Source organism: Poecilia reticulata, chromosome 12, assembly GCF_904066995.2.
Source record: "Poecilia reticulata chromosome 12, P_reticulata-male-v2, whole genome shotgun sequence".
Lineage (NCBI taxonomy): Eukaryota > Metazoa > Chordata > Actinopteri > Cyprinodontiformes > Poeciliidae > Poecilia > Poecilia reticulata.
Genome location: NC_088841.1, coordinates 16,186,071 through 16,204,100, shown reverse-complemented (window position 1 = coordinate 16,204,100; position 18,030 = coordinate 16,186,071). Strand labels below are relative to the sequence as shown.

Here is an 18,030-nt window from a genome sequence, read left to right as displayed (position 1 = left end):
CCAGTTTCAGAGTTGGGATGTAAAGTCGGCCTCACATAGGAAACAGACTCTGGTGTTGCAGCAATTTCTAATTCATGGCAGGTTTGAGGTGTGTTGTTTTGTTCACGTTCAAGATAAGTTCATACATATAACAAATCTGACTTTTGATGTTCTAACCACTCAAAATTGGTTAAGATTGACTAAAATCACCTCTAAACCTGAACTATTTTACAGTGTGTGACCTAATTTCAGTTTGCCACGCTGGGGCCGATGTTTATTTTAGCGTTATCATAACCCGCTGGTGCTTCTTCTGCACACCATCAACGTCTTATCAGGGCCTCAGCAGCTCTCCTTCGCTCTCACAACCACACAAACGCACTCAGCCATACTTGGGCACAAACTTACACAACTACAGCGCTCCCCTCTCCTCCTCCTCTCCCAGTGTGTATCCTCTTCAAGCTTCCAGCTTCCTTGCTGAGGAAAAAGAGGACTAGATTGACAGGAAGAGAGGAGACAGTGGGGATGTGACACAACAATGGCAGGAAGTAACTTCAGATTGATGCAGATGAATGAAAAACACCATCGACACGGCAGAAACGACTTAACAAACATCCCATGCAGAGGTAAACACGTAACACAAACAGTGCCAAGGGACTTTTACAAGCCGCGTGTCTCATTATGGACTAAAACAACAAAACATTTGGCAACTTAAGCCACCAAACAGGGAGAATCCAGTTCCAGAGGTTCCACCAGTTTTACTTTGCCTGACCTTAATCGACCCGGTGCAAACCTTTGAATTGTGATGTGTATTTACATTTTGTGGCAGTAAGTCTTTTTTATTTTATTTTTTCTTTAGCAACAACGGATTCCAGATTCTTTACCCATAAAACATTTACAGTCCAACAGCGTAACAGAATGGCTTTATTTGGAATTAGCTGCTTCATTTGAGTTTAACTGGACATAATGTGATAAAATGATTATCAGTCGTTTATTTTCATTTATGCAAAGTAAATAAATGAAAAAAACAACAACAACCCCAAAACAACAACAACCCCAAAACAATTAAAATAATAACAGTGGTAAAATATATTTACATGTTCAAAGGAGTGGATATGAACTTATTTTTACACCCAATAAATTACAATTTATGTTAACTTGGTTTTAACATTCTTTCTTAGTTTGTGTTTTCTATATTCACATTAATACGAAAAGACAAATGTTTTCTTATTTTTACCTCATGTTTTATTAGCTTATTTAATGACTGAGTCAAATTTCTAAATTACTTGTTTTGTTGCTGTGTTTGTAATTTGGCTTGTTTTATCTAAACAGGTCTCTTTTTGTAAAGGAAATCTCATTGGATCAATGAGACAACATGCATAAATAAAGGTCTAAGAAAAATACAGAATATTGAATGCTGAATGCCTCACCTTCACTTCTCCAAACATACTTCAGGATCATAAAATGCATCATGTTTTATAATATTTTATTGAACATGAACATGCAGATTTTGGACCCTCTCTGCACTCAGAGTCATAAAAAACATCCATATTCTTGTGTAAATGGAAAATGTTCACTTATTATGATCAAGAGCACATATTTGGTTTTTAAACATTATTACTAGCTATAAAATTCCAAAATTCACAACCTTGATACATTTTTGGGTCCTGAAAAAAGTACCAATAGAAAATTAAAAAAAATCTTGAGTAGCAGATTTTCAGCTTTTGAAATTTACGGAAATCTCCGCGCAAAGCAGCATTTTAGTTGGCAGGACGCAGATAATTTTTATTTTCAGGAGTTGGCAAAAAATGTGGTTGAAATAAAATCAACAAATGGAAACAATTTCTTAACGATTGCATGAATGATCACAGGGGAAAGGGTTGGATTTTGTCCTTTGATATGCGACGCACGTCCCTGTGGGGACAAAGCAGGCACTGAAAGTTAAAGCAAAGAAAGGAAGGAGTGAAATGTAAACAAAAAGCTCTATCTATGTAGGCTTCCTCTTGATACTTCGGCCAGGCACGTACAATAACAAGCAGAGCTCATTCTCTGCTAACCAAGGCCTTTCACTTGGCAGCAGCATCTAAACTTTCCATCTCAAGCTATAAGTTTGTTTTTCCTCCTTTATTATTTGTAGATTCTCTCTGTTTTACACCTCTAATCAGGCGTTTCTTGGAAGAGCGGTGCTGGACATCTGATTCAGGAGGAAAGTGAGCAGGTTTAACTCTCATGAGAAACCCCACGACCTTTCAGAGCCTTAAAACTGCAGCAGTTTTTATGTTTATTGGCTTCAGCTTTAATTTGTATTCATAGAAACACAACAGCCTGACCTCCTGTCTAATGAGCTTAGGGCTGTAAGAGAAGGCACGGCTTAGTTTTTTTTCTTTACAGGATTGCATGTTTTATGGCCTCAACATCCCACTTAATGATTTCCCTCATGTTTAGCCTTTTACTGTAATGTTATAATGCTTATTTCTCTTGATGTTTTAATGTGATGTAATGCTCATTTTTTAAAGTAAGTTTTTGGTGTTTTTTCTTCTGAACAAATTGTGTTCACACCAACTCTTGTTTTAAGACGACAGCAGCGAGCTTTAGACATCAGCTCCAGGCTTCGAGTCCAATTGGTCAGGTTTCATATTAAATAAAAACTCTAACAAGAGTTATCTGTTGCAGGTAACCTGAGAAATTCTGGACTCAACTCAATTGAATTTAATATATTTATGTCTCAAGAGTTAAAATGCATGTCTCAGTGTTCATCTCCAGAAAAGAGAATTAAAAAAAAAGTTTATCATTCTATTTCCACAATTATGATTCGGTTTTTATGCAGCAGTTTGGATCATAACTAAAACTAGAACATGCAAAAATGCAGTTTGATTTCGGTAAGATTAATCTTTTTTTCTGAAATGGCATAATTATTTAAAGTGAAGTGCAAAAAACTTACTTGAATGCAAGAGCATCAGGACAAAAACGGCAAAACGGTACAAATTTTCCTACAAAGCAAACTTCAGGTTAAGATTTGTGACAAGAGTGTAAAATTGAAGCAGAACCAATGCTTTTAATGACAAATTGTGATTAGGTATTATGCTGAAGAATCAAAAGATGAACTAGCACTTTGTCTCAGCTGTTGTTTCTAAAGTGCTTCATAAATAAGTAATAGTCATAGAAGTAATGAGATGCAGTGGAAGAGAGCAAAACTCAAGTCCAGGATGGAGCAGAAGGGAAAACTAAAGGAGGAGAAAGGGAGCATGTGATGTGATATGAAGATTTAATCTATTAAAATATGAGATTCAATAGCATATATAGAATAATAAAGAAGAACAGGAACACCTTTGACCTATTAAATCACACTTGGCATAATTTGTCCAGTCGGGAGTAGACGTACAAAAAGATCCGGGGGATCCCCAGCTGGAACCAAACCAGCGGTTCGCTATCATTTCCTGCTACAATTTAAAACTCAGAGTCCAGAAATCTGACGGATGTGAGATCATTAGGACCGCAGCTACTGTCAACCTGAGGAGCACCAAGAAAGGACGCACAAACTTCCTGCCCACTGTCCACAAAGAAAGCATCTGTCTGACCTTTGACACCTTCCTCTCCGCTTCCTGTCCCACACGTGCAGCCGATGCCACTTCAAACTTTTCAGCGCAGCTTCTGCCCCCAAAACACGTGGAAGGTCACAAACAGGAATGCCTGCAAGGTTTGAGCTCTCAATTACTCTGAGTAAATGTCTGTCAGGATTTAAGAAAATGTTTTCCTGTCTGAAAAACATGGAACATTTTTCAATGATAAGGATTTCAGTTTGAGGTAGTTGGGATTTCCTGCTCTTTTCAAGATAACCTCTAAGTTATACGACACTTTTTTTTTCTCTAAATTGTTAGTAATCCCACTTTTATTTTCTCTAAAATTTCAACGGCTTCCATTCCCCTTTGTAACCATGTAACCTTAATTGCTCAGAAGAAAATCCCATAAAGTTTACTCACGGTGGGTTTTTAGTTTCAAAACCCCCCTGACCTTTGGCCCCTCTAATCGGGCTGGGGGCACGATGGGGGGCGGCAGGTGGGGATAAAGCTGCAGACCTTCAGTCCTTGTTACCGAAAAGCTTCAGAGGAGCTTTACCGCTCGTGATACCAGACTGTAATCTCCCAGACGCTTCACACATATGGCATCGTGAGGTCATCCACCTCGATGTGCTCGCCACACCCCCGAAAACAGCAACAGAGAATAAACAGAGCTCACATGCAGGGTGTACTCTTACTTACAGTTTATTTGTGTATGCCCTGATAATTATGGACCAACATTAATAGAGACTTTTTCAAATCTGGTGGCAACAGACATTATGTGTAACTCAAGAAGAGAAGAGTTTTTTTTTTTCTTTAAATAGAGTTCTCTATGTTTTCTGCACCTGGAAAGAAGAGAATAATCAAACAAGGCAGTTTTATTTATAGTGACCTGATATTATAAGTAGACTGTTTGAATTAGGTCTTCATGCTTCTGCTATACAGACATGATGGAAAGATAGAGAAGGCTTCAGCGTTTTTATATAACCTTAAAGAAGTTCAAAAAAGACAAAGTTTAAAATATAATTAATGAGACCTGGAAAAAATGAAGAGCCCACTGCACTGAATGAACCCCAGTGAAAATCTCCTGGCTATTCCACCAAATATTGATTTCTGAACCCGAGTTAAAACATTAGTATTGTTGTTTCTAAGTGAATATGAACTTGTTTTCTTTGCATTATTATAAAAGCTCTGCGTCTTTTTGTTATTTTGACCATTTCTCGTTTTCTGCAAATAAATACTAAGTTTTTGCTTGGAGTTTCAGAGACATATTGTCAGCAGTTCATAGAATAAAAGAACAATGTTCATTTTACTCAAACTTGTACCCATAAAGATAGAGCACAGCTGACAGAGTGATTTTAATAGTTCATATGCACTCAACAGCTCTGATCTCAATCCTATAAACAGGGTTGTGGGTCGATCTATAAAGACGAGTGAGAAACTTGACACTAGTTCTCTCAGGAGGAATTGACCAAACAAACTATTGTGAGAAAGTTGTGGAAGGAAACCCAAAAGATTTGATCCAGGTCATATGTTTAAAAGACAATTATTCCTGATATTGAGCAAATGTATGTAAATTTTTCAAATAAAAAAATGTTCTCTGACATTTAGCAAATAGAAATAATTTTGCTGATGATAACTAACCTAAAACAAGCAATAATAGTGAGGAAAAATATGCGCCTGTGTCCTTTCATGTAGTGTAAACTTGTGAATTATTGCACCTTTTTATTTGTTTTCCATTTGTTTTGCATAAAAAATATTTTTTGCAATGTTTTAAAAACTGGTATTTTTAGAGGAGCGTGTTTGCTTTTGGGTGCCACTGTGTCTGGTTTTGAACTTTACTGAAGTTAACTTTTAACCCCAGTGAAGTATTTCTGCGTTCGCTGACTTCAAAAGTTTATTCATGATCCAGATCTCTATATCTGGACATTGTGGATCATATTTTGCTGCATCGACAAATCTAGCAGCAACACGTTGCCTCAAATATGACATCCTAGTTTGGCTGTTTATGTGTTATTAATATAACACATATCATATGTCGCATGCGTTTCTCCAGTAAATGTGCCGAATACATATGAAGATGACAATTTAACATTGATTTCCTCGACTTTGGTTAGCATTGTCTTGCTTAAATAAGCAAAGTATTTCCTAAGCAATACTCCAAAATGACTCCAAAACCTGTGTATGTAAGTTTAGTACACTAGAAATTAACTCTTTCATGCATGAATAATGATCCTTTGTGCCAGGAATTTTTTTCCCCAGCATTTTTTTTTAATTATTTTCTTACGGCATAAAAAAAAAGGTAGGAATTTGTTTTTGTAAAAAAGGTTTTTATTAATTTTTTTGAGATGATCAATTGTAATTTTCTCCAAATACAAAGTTGTTATTTGAAAAATACATCAGTAGTATTGTTCTTTAGGGGTTATCTGAGGTCACAATATTTTTTTGGAAGGATGGACCGGGTCAGTTGGCGTGCTTTTTTGTCTGTCGGCCATATTGGATTTAACAAAAATCATTTCTTGCCTTTGCAGCTGATGGCCAGTAGTTGATGGTGTATTTTATTATGCATTAGTGTCCACTTCAGTGGTCTGTGTGCATTTATAACATAAAAATCCACAAGAAGCACAAGAAAATGACTTTTAGATAGCTGTCCTCTGTGGTGACCACTATGCAAGAAAGCGCAAAAAAAAAAAAAAATGTTTTCAATTTGACCTTTTGGGACTAATATTGGAAAAAGCAAGAGCTATGAAGAAAACAACTCCACAGTTCTGCTCAGTTTGTTTCTGAATGTGGTTTTGGGGGTGATGTCTGGGTCATGTCTCCACCCCCATCTCTGCAGATTAGCCATAAAGACTGTCACCCATTCAACCCCCCTCCCAGGGTTTTGGGTCTAGCCAGAGATGTTGAGCACTGCAAAAGTTGAAAACAGACAGGTGGGGGTCGAGAATGGGTTGTGATTAAGGGTCTGGTAGAGACAAGCGAGGTTAAGACAGTTTGTATTGTTTGCATAAGCAAAATGCAAAGAAGTGAAGATGATGAGGAGATGAACAAGGATGCCACAGGAATTTTAAAAAAAGGCAACGATTAAGTTTTGAAGGAGGAATTTCACAGAAGCAAGCATGGAAGACATTTATAATCACTTCCGGTTGTTGGGTGCATCAACATATAATCTTGTTTTTAATATTGTTCGATTCGCACGTCACCAAATGTCTCGAGAGAAACTGTATGAAAACACTGGAGTAATCCAGATAAACTCAGCGGTGCTGGAATGTCGCTGATGGGAGGGAAACTTAAAATGTTGGCTGTAGCGTTGCTGAACCACAGCTGAGGTTTGTTGGTGGACCGGGCAGAATAAGAAGGCCTGTATGTGCGTGGAGGACTCCATTCAGAGACCAAAGGCTGATGGCTGCGTGACGAGCTTCAGACGGCGCTGTGGGAATTTAGCCTATTTGAGATGCAAATGGCTCAAAGAGCTGAAAGAGAGGGAGGAACAGGTGTCCGAGGAAGTGTGCTGCTGCAGCACGGGTGAGGGAGGGAGAGAGGGAGCTGAATGATAACACAGAAGCCATTCAACTGCTGGCTCCTGTTTTTACTTGACTTTTACCCCTCGTCTTAATTTATTTTTTTTCTTTTAATTAGCGATGCATGAAAAGAGATGGATGTGGGGTGAGCTGTCATAACAGCTTAAATACCAGTCAGTGGAGAAAAGATGAGTTGTAAATTGTAAAAAAACAAACAAACAAAAAAATAACATGTTTTCACAATGGAAAATATCTTTAATGGGACAATACATAAGGTTAAGGGGGATCTGTGTGAAAAGCTGTAGAATGTGAGAATATGTCTTATTCCAGGATGTGGGACAAACTAAAAGACGCGATCAGTATTTTATCTGTCTGTTCGTGGCCAAAATGTAAAAATGGCACAAGACAGCAGCCGGCCTTTAAATGTATAAACAGCAAAATTCTTGAAAAGCATCATCTTTAAATGCACAAACAAGTTTCAGATGTCAATGCTTCAGTGCTGTTTTTCTAACTCCACTTCACCCAGAACTACAACTTCAGCACCTTAAAAATCAGAATGTGCTCTTTGCAGATTCTTGAAGTTGGTAAATTATACTTTCTCCAGTAGGCGAGCTGGAGCACGAGAGTTTTGAAAACGCATAAAATGTATGTGCTGAGAACGTGATGGCAACTTATCCAAGTTTGGTAGACGCCAGACTCCCTGTTGATTGGAGAAGCGCAGACGTCTCCAAATTGCAAACACAGAAACTAGGCAAAAGCACAAGTCAATATTGAAAAGTCATATATTCAATTAAACCCAATTCTTATATGTCTGTGGTGGAACTAAAAAAAAAAAAATCAGTGTAAAACGAAGCTGATTGGATAAAATAAAATAAAATTTTTGATTAAGAGAATAAAGTCTGCATATAAACAATTTTTACTATTATACTGTTTTCTTTTCCCATACAAATCAAAACCTTGGTAAAAAATAACACCAAGTAGCATTTCACTACAGAAATTATACTTTTTTTGTAATGCTGCTGGCATTTAGACCTCTTTAAAAATTCCTTGATACAGAACCATATTATGTTGATTTGAATCATATTTTCTATGAATAATTCTCAGATGATCAGTAAATACAACATAAATGTTCAAATGGAGCTGGAAGCTCTATGCTTTGTCCAGCAGATAAACATTTGCCAAATGTAATTGATCCTCTGCACATGAATACAAACACCAAATGCTTTAAATTTAAACAAAAACCTTCACTTTTTCTTGGAGAAAAGAACCACAAAACCACACAAATACACTTTTTAAATTTGTTTAAAATCAACAGATAACCTTAGTGGCTTGTACAATACAATTTCAGACATAAGACAATGGATATGTTGGTACATCAACTTACATCCATTAAAACAGCTTGTTGGACTGGCAAATGTTGATTGCATAAAACTTCATTTGAAACTTTGCCCTTCATTTAACACCATATTATAACAACAATAATGATAATGAGGAACAACACTAACATTTAACTGATTATCAAAGGTTTATGGCTCACCAGATCAATAGTGACTTTACTGTTGCAGATTACAAATAACAGCTTTTTATCAGTTCTTGTTTTTAAATACAACTTTTTAAAAAATATATCATTTTAAATTGAAGGAACTGCAAACTTTAAAGAAGCTCTACATTCTCATACATTTGTCCCCCTTTAACAAATCAATGTCAACACTTTGAGAAAACCAAAAACCTCTTCTCAAATATTTAAAACACATAAACAACAAATCTTTGGCATACTGACACAAAACGCCGCTGGTGATGAACCTCGTTCCTCCATCTGATTGTGAAGTTTTACCCCAAGAGCGGCTCACTGCTTTGGCTAAAAAACAGCGTCAGGTCGCCCCCGTGTGGACAAGAAGAGCAATTACTGATTCATAGAACCAGCACATGAAAATGGGTCAAGCAGACAAGCTGACAACTGTTTGTCTGTGAGTTAGTGTGAATTGCTGAGAGATTGGAAACGTAGTGACTTGTCAGGGCAGAACCGAGGAAGAAGAGGTCATCAATTAATTAGGACCAGCTTTAGTCCTCAAGGGCCACACCTGCCTGTTTTAGAGGAGTCTCTACCCCAACATGGCTGATTCAAACGGTCCAATTACCTCAAAGTATAGTAGAGGTACTCCTAATGAACTACTATTTGATTTATGCATGCTGAACCAGAGAAAGAACTAAAATATGCAGGATGACCCTTACGAACTGACTTTGGACATGTAGAATGAATGTATATCTCTTCCCATGAATTGCCCATTACTCATGTGTATTTCAAAATTATTGCTTCTACAGGTTAAAACTTTGTCCTGTATGTTTATATGGGCAGCAATATTGTAGCATAAAATACATTTAAATACCTGCAAAATCCAAAGAAACCACTTGTCTAAAATTCAAGCTACTTAAAGCCAGAAGTTTCCTGGACGCTATTTGGTCTAGTGAAATGTCTTAGCCCAACACCTAAGAAGTCTGTGCTGTGGCTATAAAGAGCAAAAAGCATTTTCCACTGCTGCTGCAGGGATTTAATGTTTATCCTGTCACTAAAAACTGTGAAGTGGTTCATGCTGAAACAGAGTGTCATGGAATGATTCATGCTATGAACTGGTGTAAACCTGGTCTGGTTAAAGGTACGTGTCGTGCTCGGCACTGCTCAGACTCTCTTTGGACCCCTGGGTGGTCGTGTGTTGAAGGGTTGAGGACGGATCACCAAGATTAACGATCCCGTCTGGTGGGAGGACGGTCGGATGCCCGTTTGCCTTTGCGGCCTTTTTACTTCCCTTCGCTTCGTCTTCTGGCGCCGCCTCCGTTTTCGGCGCCAAAGGAGACTCAACGATGATGGTAGGTCTCTGTCTCAGCTCCTGCCGGCTCGGAGGCTCGGCAGACATTATGGCCTTGGCGCCGTGCATCCTCGGAGGGGACTTGCAACTTAGATCTCCGCGACTCTCCTTCCAACGCCGCAGCTGAGCTTGGTGTTCCTTCTCAATGCTCTTCTCAGACACCGGTAGATTGATGATCTGAAACACACGGGTAGCGGCGACGTCTCAGATTCAGGAAGACGGGCGATCGAACGAGTGAAGGTTACAACAGAGCAGCCCTACCTCCTGCACCAGGAAGCCTTCACGTGTGTACTGAGGCTGAATCTTTTTCAACAGCTCCATCGTCTCGTATAAACCTTGGCAGGTCTTGACTTTCTCTTGGGTTCCTAACATGCATTTCAGGAGAACCAGGCCCACTCTGAAGAGGATCTTCACTCCTGAGAGCAGAAACACCAATCAGAACACAACATGTAATTACATCTGCAAATGTAGATGGGATAAAACACAAACTATTACAAAGTATTTTTGTTCTAGTTTCTAGTGCAAATATCTTGGTACTCTTGAAATAAGACAAAAGTAACTGAAAAGTAACTTTTCAGCAAAATATCTAAGTTTATACTACTTAAAATTAACTCCTATATTTTGTTGAAAAGTTACTTGCCAGTTAGTTTTGTCTTATTTCAAGTGCTTTAAGATATGTCCATATTAGAAACTAGAGCAAAAATATCCCAACAGTGTTCCTGCGATTTTGTAATCAGTTTAAAATTCCACAGTTCAGACTTCACTATACATTTTGCTTCAAACGATTATTTTATTCCAAGACGATTGTAAAAGCCACAAGATATTTAAATCAGCTCTGTTTTTTGGCTCTTCTCAAATTTAAATCTCAAAACTGTTATAAATAATTTTTGTTCAGTGAACATTTTATCAGTCCAGATTTGACCACAGCTTAAGCAGCGTTTGCCTGTGACCACAAGAGGGAGCTCTCTTTCTATAGGATGGACATGAGAGTAGGCATTAGAAATAAAATATCCTAACTGAGAAAACAACTTCCTCTCATTAGGTATTATTGCCAACCCGAGAGTAAAATGGCACTCTGGGTGGAGAGCCATACCAAACCCCAAAAGGATCTCTGATGTTCTCATGCAGCTGGACTCATGTCGTTGCACTTTACAATCTGAGTGCAACATTCTTGTTTCACTCAGATTCATGAAATTTCTAATTCTGCAGAAATCTTCTAATCACAACCGAATCAATGTTTCAAAGTTTAAACTTAAATGTAAAGTACTGTTTTCACTAAGAGGCCATTAAAGGTTTTTAAGATGAATGCAAATAATTGATTTGGGTATTTTTTTATTTTTTTTACTAAAAATGTAAAACCCTTTAAATTCTTGGGTGTTTTAGTTTAAACTGAAGCTGTTTTTTCCTGCATCTATTCTTTACATCTATTATAGAATGTAAAGAAGAAATTTCCATTTCGGTGAAACAACAATTGGGTGTGTATGACTGACGCTAAATACAGTGACATTTACATACTGCTTTGGAATATTTCTGCATTTTTCCAAAAGTCTGAAACACAAAACAAAAACATTTCCCGGAAAACTAGACAGATTACCTGAAAACTGACTACTACATTAAAGTCAAAACAAAACATGCTGAACTTTAGCAAACAATAAAAGCCCTTGTTAAACATTACATCAGTGTGTTTGCTTGCTCGCTCGCTCGTCATTTATTACTAACACACTAAAAATGCTCCGAGGGCGTGGCAGCAAATTCATCTGTGACTGTTTTCACACAAACAGCCAAAACGTTTTCACTCCAAGTGTGATATCATTACTGCTACCTAAAGGAAAACAAAGCGTTACAGTTCTTTAATTTTTTTCTCCCCGGGGGTCTCACCCTCACAGAGGAACATGTCCCAGACCCGCAGCACAGAGGACCAGGGCAGGGTCCGGGAGAAGGCGCACATAAACCACTCCGTCATGTACAGGATTGGCTCCAGCTTGTGCTTCTTTAAGTGGCGGTGGGCCACGGGAGACACCCCCCGCAGCAGAGCATACAGGATCTCCCCGTCGAGCTGGATCGCCTCCTGTGGAGGAGACGGGGAACAGCAGTGAGCGGGCGGGGACAACGGATTCCTCTGTCTCCGCCTAATCGGATTGTCTGCTTATCCATGTCCTTGGCCCAGTCACCACCTTGTGTTATTAGCTTGTTAGCTTATCAGTATCCAGTGAGAGAAAGAGTCGCCTGACAAGTCTGATGGCCTCTATGGCCACACATACCGTAGCAGAGCAAAAATGTTTTGAAGCTAGTGTTTGTTTCACTGGCAAACTCTGACTGCCACTTAAAAACGTGTAAAATGACAAACTCATGTCTTTGACGGCAAAATATGATGTTTCAGTTGTTGACTGTGTGTTCTACGACTTTGTATTTTGGAGTTTTTTTTATGACGTACAGCATTTTGAAATGAAAATAAATTTGTATTTAATTGTTTTTATTTCTGACATACATGCTTATTACATGCATCTATGTATTTTTAGTAATAAGCGATCATCTCTTTGTTAAATTGTAAATTTCCAGTATACTGCAAAAAACACAAAATCGCACCAAATACTTAATGACTTGTTTGAAGTCAATAATTCTCTAATATTGGCAAAAACCTACTAGCTATAAGTGAAATAATCTGCCAGTGGAACAACATATTTTTACTTATATTAACATAGGACAAATGTCTTGTTCCACTGGCAGATTATTTCACTTATAACTATCAATATTAAGAACTTATTGACTTAAAATGAACTCCTATACTGTGCTGAAAAGTTACTTGTGAGTTAGTTTAGTTTTATTTCCATTGTACTAAGATATCTGCACTGGAATCTAGACCAAAAATACTTGGTAAGATTTTGTGTTTTTGCATAACGATGGACATGCTTTCAGGTAACGCCCCGCTGTTCCTCAGGTGGCTCTGTGACATACCAGCCCCGTGCTGTAGTATCCAGGAAGGTATTTTTCACAGATCTGCACAAGAACCCAGAAGGCATCCTAAAACAAACAGAATTGTGACATCAGTGTCAAATATGAAAAACAAATATGGGGAAAAAAAAAAAAACACACACACATTAAATAGATTGCTTGTAGATACTTTTGAAAAAAACAAAACAAAAAAAAAACGAGATCTTGAAACATTAGAGGATTTTCACCTCAGCTGGCATGTGCATCAAGAGGACGGCAGCAACGGGAGCCTGAGCCTGACAGTAACCTTCGTCAGGTCGGTGGAGAGTGTAAGCTTTCAGGACGCGAAACAGATCCTGCTGCCTGCAGGGAAAAAACATGGACGATATCATCTTTGCAAGGATGTCTGCTCAGTTTTCCACAATTCTTCAAGTTATAACCACATGTTTGGTGCTTTTTATTTTTTGTTGTGGTAAAAGTCACGTAGCAGAAAGTGATCTGGTCAGTTCAGACCATAAATGAGCTTCTTAGCTTACAAGTGTGGCAGAAAACTAACAGCACACCACCTGCACAGTGAAACACGGTGGTGGCAGCATGATGCTCTGGGAAGGTTTTCCCACAGTGGAGATGGAGTGGATGGGAGTAAGGACAAAATTAAATCCAACTTCCAACAGTTTGATAACCCAAAATAAACACCTAGAGCTACAATGGGGAGGCTCTGGTCCAGTCAAAGTAAAGACAAGGCAAGACTTGAAGGTTTCTATTCACAGAATCTTTCCATCCAGCCTGATTGAAAGATCTGCACTTGAAAATACAGCAGAAAAAGCTAAACAAATCCACACCACACTTTTCAGATTAATATATAGTCAATCGTATAAAACCTCAATGAAAAATGCACAGCATTAACACCAACTCATACAGTAAAACAGGCCACTGACCCATGACCTCCTCTGGCTGCGAACATTTCATGAAAAGGAAACTGGCGATGAAGATCCCTCTCGATGACATCAACCCATTTAGGATCTCCCGGCTGAATGTCCAGCTCCTGAAACACATCGGTTCGTGACATGTTACAACTTTAAACAACCATTAATGTTCTTGTAATCTGAAACAAACAAACAAACAAACAAACAAACAAACAAACAAACAAATGGAAACGAAGGATCATAATCTCATAACTGCAGCAGATCTAGTCAAATGCAGACATTAAGTTTATACACGAGTTCCTGCAAAAGTTCCTCATCATATTGTTGACTTTTCCTGTGTAGAATAGTAAAAAAATGACGTTGCATGGCATAAAACAATGTTCTTCCAGCTGGGTTGATTAATACACGTCATAAAAAGGCAAGCATGAATCGTGCACCGACCTCAAACCAGCCCTTGTTTTGCTCCCGTTTTACTTTGGCCCCAGTGAGGTAGAGCCAGGCTCGGCCCCGTAAGGACGGAGGGATCCCCTTCTGACAGCGCTCTTTCACCTTTTTATCCAACAAAAACACATCCAATCACTCAAAACTCACGCATGAAGTCACGAGAAACCCTTTTCTAAAACAAACAGAACTAGATTTTCTCATAATCTCTCAGCGGGTTCGGTTCGTGCAGTGCAGCAGACCTTGTTGTGTTTTTTGGCCATCCACTTGTCCCAGCTGTTCAGCATCTCCAGCCATTTAGCTTCGCGTTGCCTCAGCACCGCAATGGGGACTTGTTCCGCTCTGAGGAGACACAATCCGCACAAACAGCGTTCAGACAAGCTGGCTGCGGCTCCTCTGACCTCTCCTGTTGCTATATCAGGAGGATCCCGGTCTTCCTCGCACATGCAGGAAACTTTCCTCAGGAATCTGAGCGAGGTGGAGGGAAAACAGGAAGCTGAGGGGAACCTTTCCCCCAATTCAGCTCATCGCAGTCTCATGCACAAAGATATCTTCCCTTTGGAAGATATGTTTGTGAAAGTGAAAACCAGCGGCCTCATCCTGATACACACTTACAGCTCTAATCAGAGGTTTACATAAAACTTACATGGATACTTTATACATTTTAGGTTCTTAATGATTTACCTTAGCTTTTCTTTTGCCAGCTTGTTAAAGAACATTTAACCAAATATCATGTACTGAGTTCATTTATCAGATTCAGCTCTTCATTTTCCCACATGGGGACATTTATTGCACAATTCAAGGACGGGTAGGACATAATCAACACAATTATCACACTAAATAACAAGGATCATTGTAAAATGTTCCAAGCTTGGTCAAAGTTGATTAAAAGGTTTAACTATGTTTGGGACAAACATCATTTTGACCCTGTTTGGGTCCATAATGAATATAAACTAGTGTTGATAAACAAAACATCTAAGATGCTTGCTCCTCAGTCATACTGAATGTTAAGAGACTACAAAAAGGTGAAATGTAAGAAAATAACTAGTGTATGTAAAGTTCCAAATCATCTACACGGTATTACATCCTATCATTAATAATAAAAAAACAAATAAAAAATGCAGAATACTGTGTTGCCTATGACAGACCAGACTGCCAAGTCCGATTTATTATTGATCGTTCAGGTCTATATTCAGTTTAAAAGCACATTTTTAAGCTGTATTTGTATTTTCGGTGAAGCCTCCAAATGTCAACTTTTCAAGAGAAGACGGTTTCATTTGAAACTGAAAAACTTCTAATTATTATTGCTCTTGTGACTTTAAAAAGAGGGATGTCTGACATGAGGCAGTCGAAAGGTTTCAGAATAGAAGGACTCGTGTAGAAAACAGAGGCCTGAAAACTTTGCGGCTCACGTTAGTTTGCCTTCACACTGAGGGGGAGAGCTTGAACGATGCATAGATGAACAATAACCAAGTGAAAGGGAAATACACCACCCTGAGCTGCACTACAATTATCCTCTATTGTTTGCATGAACATGCAGAGGGAGGATCTGCCACAATGTTCAGCCTACAGATATAATCTGATTTCCTGTCCTTCCTTAGGCCATTATGATACATCTTCCATTTGCTATCCAGAAACACAGGAGTAATGAATTGGTTTAAACATGATGTTTTTGATTTTCCTCTTCCTATAATTGATTTAAAAATATATATACATATTGAAGAAACAAAACTTGTCCAGTAAATAAATGGGGAAATGCTGTATTTTGGAGTTTTTAAGCCAATGTTTGGAAGATGATCGCAAATGTAAAAATCCATTCAATATCAGAATAGAAATCCAGAATGCTTCTACAAACACTAATGGATTCTACTGTTTGGTCACGACAGGCACATTAGGACATTTTCTTTATATTAAGCATGCAACGGTGAGTGGAACCGATTGGGATCTGCTGTACCTTAGCCATTAGCACTCAGACCATCGGTGTTTCGCAACCCTGGTCCTCGAGGCTCACTGACCTGCATGTTTTAGATGGTTTCTTGCTTCAACACACCTGATTTCAGTTGACAACTGATTAACAGGCTGAACTGCATTCATCTGAATTAGGTGTATGAAAGCAGGGAAACATCTTAAACATGCAGGGCAGTGTGCCTGGAGGAGCAGAGCCGAAAACACTACATGACCAGATGTAATGAAAAGTCCAGCGTGCCTAAAAGCATTCTTGGCCATCTAAGTTTGGTGCAAAAAGTAGTAGCTGTCTTTCAGGAATTGAACGAACAATGAAATCCTAAAGCATACGATGACATTTTGGACAATAACTTCTTCCACTGTTGCAAAAAAATATTTGGCGATACCTCATTTCTGTTCCAACATGGCTGTGCACTAATGTGCACAGAATGGTCAGTAAAAAACATGGATGACTGAGCTTAGACAGGAAGAACCTGACTCAACTGCACAGAGTCTAGACCTAAACCATGATGAAACAACTTAAGAATTAATCAAGAGTGGAGACTTGAAGCCTGGCCTTCACGTCCAGCATCACTGTCTGACCTAAAAAATGTACTTCTGGAAGAATGTAGTAAAATTTTCTAATAAATAGTCTCCTAAACTACATGGAAATTCATTATAGCACAAATAGGAGGACACACATCATATTAAACCAGATGTATTAAGAATTTTTGGACTCCAGTTGTTGTAGCCAAAGGGTATATAATCTTTTAAAACACGAAATTAAAATAGGCTACATTAAAATACACAAACAATAACCACTGTGTTTTTCGAAGAATTATATTCCCACAAGGGGAAATGATCTTTTTTAGCTTCCTCATTCAATAATCAAACTGAAAGTTGGCTGCCAGTCGTGCTGAAATGTTACTCACAGTTCTCCTGCGGACTGCTGAGCTCCTCCAGTGAACCCGTACTTATCCACCTGCGTCTCTTCGGGGATGGAGCCGTTCACCTCTGGCTCCAGTCCATTCGAGCTGCTCTTCCCATTACTGCCCGTCAGCTTCTCTGTGTTGCCCTGAAGTTCCAGTCCATTTCTCTGCTCCGTTTTTGCCATTTAGACGGCATTTACCTCAGTGAAAGCAGGCGGTCTAGAGAGTGATCTCAAAACTTAAGCATGTAAGTTTAAAGCTCTCCATGCAGACGCCCGCTGGGTTAGCTAACTGCTACAGGACAAAGCTAGCTCGAAGACTAGCTGGTCAACACCTAAACAAACTAATGAGAGGTTATTTTCTTTGCTAAATCTCCGTTTTTGAGTCCAAAATGAACGTTACAGGTACACTAACCGATTTCCACCATGTGGTTAAATCCCCAGAGCCTAAATCCAACGACCAGCTCAAAAAAGAAAAGAGGTTAAAGTAGCTCGATTGTTTGTAATACTAACGTCGAAGGTAACATGCTATTATCATAGTGTTGTCAGCTGACCCTTTCTTCTGAGTCTCACTGCTGTCAGCAAGAATATGGGTTAGCTTTAGGCTACAAGGAAGAGAAACTGGCTGCCAGGAGCAAGTTGGTAAACAAAACATGCACGGCATCCAGTTGCTCTCGCCTTCCACCTACTGGTGAAGCACGAATATTACAACACAGTAACTGTCCTTTTACACTACAGATATCACGTCTAAAAATGAAATTGTAATTTCTTTCATAATGATATTATACTATTTATATTTTTTCCCAGTATGTATATATTTTTTTACAGTAAACTGTGCAAGTTGGTAGCTAGTGGTACTATGCTAACAGTAAATACATAATTATAGTAAGTTCAAATTCTAATAGTTTATATACTGTGAACTATTATCACAACCGTAAGCTG

The 18,030-nt window shown here is 38.6% G+C and overlaps 1 protein-coding gene and 1 long non-coding RNA gene across 2 annotated transcripts; both read right to left on the bottom strand.

Annotated features, from left to right (window-relative positions):
- Window positions 1–887: 887 nt before the first annotated feature.
- Window positions 888–4,282, bottom strand: LOC103473700 (uncharacterized). The gene is made up of 2 exons (XR_535058.2): window positions 3,957–4,282; window positions 888–3,666 (listed from the first exon to the last, which is right to left on the bottom strand). It is a non-coding gene; the product is annotated as an uncharacterized LOC103473700 (long non-coding RNA).
- A 4,058-nt stretch (window positions 4,283–8,340) lies between these two features.
- tbc1d10ab (TBC1 domain family, member 10Ab) lies at window positions 8,341–17,772 on the bottom strand. Its single transcript, XM_008424124.2, has 9 exons — window positions 17,093–17,772; window positions 14,459–14,558; window positions 14,217–14,324; window positions 13,788–13,894; window positions 13,098–13,212; window positions 12,874–12,939; window positions 11,797–11,986; window positions 10,180–10,334; window positions 8,341–10,095 (listed from the first exon to the last, which is right to left on the bottom strand). The coding sequence occupies exons 1-9, from the start codon at window positions 17,272–17,274 to the stop codon at window positions 9,703–9,705; spliced, it is 1,416 nt and encodes a 471-aa protein (XP_008422346.2). The 5' UTR covers window positions 17,275–17,772; the 3' UTR covers window positions 8,341–9,702.
- Window positions 17,773–18,030: the final 258 nt, after the last annotated feature.